This window comes from Lactuca virosa, chromosome 9 (genome assembly GCF_052849685.1).
Source record: "Lactuca virosa cultivar CGN04683 chromosome 9, Lactuca_virosa_CGN04683_v6, whole genome shotgun sequence".
NCBI lineage: Eukaryota > Viridiplantae > Streptophyta > Magnoliopsida > Asterales > Asteraceae > Lactuca > Lactuca virosa.
The window spans coordinates 158,829,305-158,833,842 of NC_136434.1; the positions used below are offsets into that span (position 1 = coordinate 158,829,305).

The 4,538-nt window shown below is 36.8% G+C and overlaps 1 protein-coding gene across 1 annotated transcript; it reads left to right on the forward strand.

Annotated features, from left to right (window-relative positions):
* Positions 1–651: 651 nt before the first annotated feature.
* On the forward strand, positions 652–3,483 carry LOC145139946 (uncharacterized). The gene is made up of 2 exons (XM_079073595.1): positions 652–2,098; positions 2,177–3,483. The coding sequence occupies exons 1-2, from the start codon at positions 652–654 to the stop codon at positions 3,481–3,483; spliced, it is 2,754 nt and encodes a 917-aa protein (XP_078929721.1).
* The last annotated feature ends 1,055 nt before the right edge of the window (positions 3,484–4,538 follow it).

Here is a 4,538-nt window from a genome sequence, read left to right on the forward strand (position 1 = left end):
CGTGAAGTTTTTTTATAGGGTTTTGAAAAAAAATACAAATTTTGAGGGGTTTTTTTCATAAAAATCTGTCTAAAACGGATAGAAATTCCAGTAAACCTGTTTTAATGGTCAAATAAGAAAATGGTAAAATGCGAGGTCTTTTTTAAGAAAAAAAATTAAGTTAGGGTTTATTTGAAAAAACCTAAAATATAAGGTCTTTTATGGTATTAATGTTTTTAATAATTATATATAAACTTAAAAGTGGGGAGCCTTGTCTACAATACTTTTTTGTTTTTTTTTACTTTCGCCACTTTATTTCCATCATGTTGCCTTCCTTTGACTCAAAGTTACGTTTCTTTATTAGCCGACCTTCTTTCTTTTCCCTTTTACTCATCTTTTGCTCCAGGGTACTTTTTTGGGTTTTTTTACTTTGACCACTTTATTTCCATCATATTCCCTTGCTTTGACTCAAACTTACGTTTCTTTTTCTTTTTCTTCCTTGAATATATTAGCCGACCTTCTTTCTTTTCCATTTCCTCATCTTTTGCTCCAGGTAATTTACTTCTGCTTCTCCTTTTCCCGGTTTTTGGTATTTTCTCTGTTAGGGTTTTTGTTTGCTTCCCTTCACTGCGGTTCATTATCTTTTGCTGGTTCTTTCGTTTCTTGGTTCATATGCGTAAGGGTCAGAAGCGTAGCATTATTGAGTCTGGGGAGTGCTCTGTGTCTGCTACTCCTGTTATGCGTACAAGTAAACGGTCCCGACTTATTTCTTATGGTGGTCTTCCTACATACTATGACTGTGGTGATTGTGTTTGTGTTTGTGAATTTTATGGAGCTCTTTTCTGGTATGTGGAAAGACTTAGAAATCGTTATGAAACCAATCATCCTAAGTATAATCACTGTTGTAAGGGGGGTTCTGTTGTTTTGCCTCTTCCGGTAACGCCTCCTTTTGAAATTTCTAAACTTTATGAAGATATTCAGTTTTTTACTGATATAAGAGGTTATAATAGTATGTTTTCCATGACATCTTTTGGAGCTGTTGTTGATAAGGATATTAATAATGGTCGCGGCCCTTATGTTTTTAAGGTTTCAGGTCAGGTTTATCACTGGATAGGGTCTTTATGTCCTGATGATTCTAAAGGTCCAAGATTTTTGCAGTTGTATGTTGTTGATACTGCTAATGAGGTTTCCAATCGATTAAAGGCCTTTCATGATCCTGCTAGGAAAGATTTGGATGCTGGTATTGTGCGTGTTCTGATGGAATCCCTTTCTAATCACAATCAATATGTTAAGACATTTAAAACAGCTAAGGAGATGGCTGAGGTTATGAATCTGGAGTCTTATGCAGTTCGTTTATATAATAACATTCCTGATCGTAGATACGGTTCACCAGCTCCTGGCACTTTAGGTTGTATTGTTACTGGTGATGATAGTAATTCAGCCAACTATGATATTATTGTTCACTCTAAATCTGGTCGTCCTCAACGAGTGAGTAAACTACATCCTAGTTATATGCCATTACAATATCCTTTGTTGTTTCCGTTTGGTGAGGACGGCTGGTGTCCACGTTTGAAATTACGGGGTGATGCAGCTGCGCGTATTAGAAACCTAACAGTAAACATGTATTATAGTTATCAGATTCATGCGCGTCGGGATATATACTCTCTTATCCTTAACTCGGGTCGACTTTTCCAGCAGTACCTGGTTGATGCTTATACCTGTATTGAAGCAGATCGTTTACAGTTTATTTTGAATAACCAGGAACATTTAAGGTCTGACTATCTATCTGGTTTTTATGATGCTCTGTCTAAAGGGGATAGAGAGAATAAATTTGTTGGTAAACGGGTTTTCTTACCTGCATCGTTTATTGGTGGCCCCCGTTATATGTATAGTCATTATCAGGATGCATTGTCGATATGTAGAGTATATGGAAATCCACAATACTTTATTACATTTACATGTAATGTAAAGTGGCCGGAAATAACACGGTATATGGAAACTTATAGTCAACGTGATGTTCATAGTAGAGCTGATGTGATAGCTAGAGTTTTTGAAATGAAAGTCAAGGCCTTCATTTCATTTCTTAAAGAGGACAAAACTTTTGGCAAAGTTGAAGCACGTAAGTGTGTTCTTTTTTTTTTTACTTCTATTTTGTGTTTATGATTTTTAATTATTTATATTTTTTTATATATTCCAGATTTGTATACTATAGAATTTCAAAAAAGAGGTTTACCGCATTGCCACACGCTTTTATGGGTAACCAAATCAGATAGTATTCGGCAGCCTGCTGACATTGATAACTTTATAAGTGCAGAACTTCCAGATCCTGTCTTGGAAGCGTCCCTCTATCACACGGTAACGACGTGTATGATTCATGGCCCATGTGGTCCACTGAATTATAAGGCTCCTTGTATGAAGGATGGTAAATGTAGTAAGCACTTTCCTAAACCTTTTCATGATGCTACAAGTTTTGATAAAGAAGGGTACGCACACTACAAAAGGAACTCAATTGCACATCACATAATGCAAAGTGGCACTATGATTGATAATGGATATTTAGTACTATACAACAAGAGATTGTGTAGTCGGTTTAATGCACACATAAATGTTGAGTATTGTAGATGGAATATGATGATCAAATATCTGTTTAAATATATTTCAAAAGGAGTTGAACGTGTTAGGTTCGTTGTTCAGAAAAGTGAGGCAGCTGTTACTGGTATTTCTGATTCACAAGTCGCACTTGTAGATGAGGTTCATAATTTCTTGGATGCACGTTACATTTGCCTACATGAAGCTGCATGGAGAATATTAAACTTTTTCATTCATCGACAGCATCCCCCTGTCATGACATTGCCTGTTCACTTACTAAATATGCAGCATGTGGTATTCAAGGAAAGTGGTAGAGTAGAGGATGTTCTTCGTATTCCTGATTTTGCTAAGACACCACTACTTGGATGGTTTGATAATAATATAACAGATCCAAAGGGTCATGATCTTACTTATATTGACTACCCCAACAGATATACATGGGATCCTCAATTTAAAAAATGGGAACAAAGAGTTTTGGAATCTTCAAAAACTATAGGTAGACTTGTATTTGTACATCCATCTTCAGGAGAGTTATTCTATTTTCGTATGTTGCTCTGTCATCAGATGGGATGTCAGTCTTATGAAGATGTTCGTACAGTCTCTGGTCATCTTCATCTAACTTTTCGAAGTGCATGTAATGCATTAGGTTTGATAGGTGAAGACATGGAATGGTTAACGGCTTTTGGAGAGGCTTCATTATGGGCTACTTCTTCACAATTACGTTCTCTTTTCTGCCATTTGCTGCTATTTTGTGACGTAAGTAATCCAGATAAAGTGTATCACATAACTGATGATGTAGTACAACAACAGCTGCTTTTTGAGTTGGAGAACATGCTTAGGTCTTCTACACCTTCAAAATCATTAGGTGATTTCCATTTACCCATGCCAAATCCAGCTGCTGTTGCTATCCTATAGAACCGACTTTTGTTAGAAGAATCAAGTTATGACAAGGAATCTTTGCAGCAACAACATTCACAAATGGTTTTACAATTGAATGAAGATCAAATGAATGTTTATAACACTGTTGTGGTATCTGAACAAAATAAAAAGCAGGTGTTACTTTTTGTGTATGGTCATGGTGGGACAGGGAAAACATTTGTGTGGACTACTTTGCTTGCATATTTCCGGTCTATTGGGAAAATTGTACTTGCGGTTGCTGCTTCTGGGATTGCGTCCCTTCTTTTACCTTCCGGAAGAACTGCGCATTCAAGGTTTAATATCCCCATTGACCTGGCTGAAAAAACCTCCTGTAACATAAAAAAAAGAACAATACTTGCAGATCTACTAAAACAGACATCACTCATTATATGGGATGAAGCACCTATGAATGATCGACGCTGTTGTGAATATCTTGATCGCTCTCTTAGAGATGTTCTGGATTGTGAAAACCGGCCTTTTGGTGGTATTTCTGTCCTCCTTGGCGGAGACTTCCGTCAGACACTTCCAGTTTCCCCAAAAAGTACTCGGACTCACATCATTGCATTAACTCTTCCAAATTCTTATCTGTGGTCGTGTTTTAAGATTTGTAAATTGCATCAGAACATGTGTTTAGCAGCTTGTGAAACTGATGTAACTAACGGCTTATCTATATCCGCTTTTGCAGAATGGTTACTTAATATTGGAAATGGGACTTTAGGAATTCCCTCTACAGATGATCCACATAGTACAAGCTGGGTAGAAATACCAGATTCACTTTTGATACCTCAAGATAGTGACTCTTTAAAAACATTAATACTCTTTGTATATGGAAATGATCTGCTGCACAATCCATCACCATCTGATTTGTCTGTAAGAGCTATTGTCTGTCCCACAAATGAGACTGCCGATGCCTTAAATACAACAGTTCTAGAAATGATGACGACCCAAGAAAGGGTTTATAAAAGCACAGACACTATGCAACCAAATGGCAAGTATACATCAGAGTTGGAAGGTTTATATCCAACTGAATATCTAAACCAGTTAACTTTTGC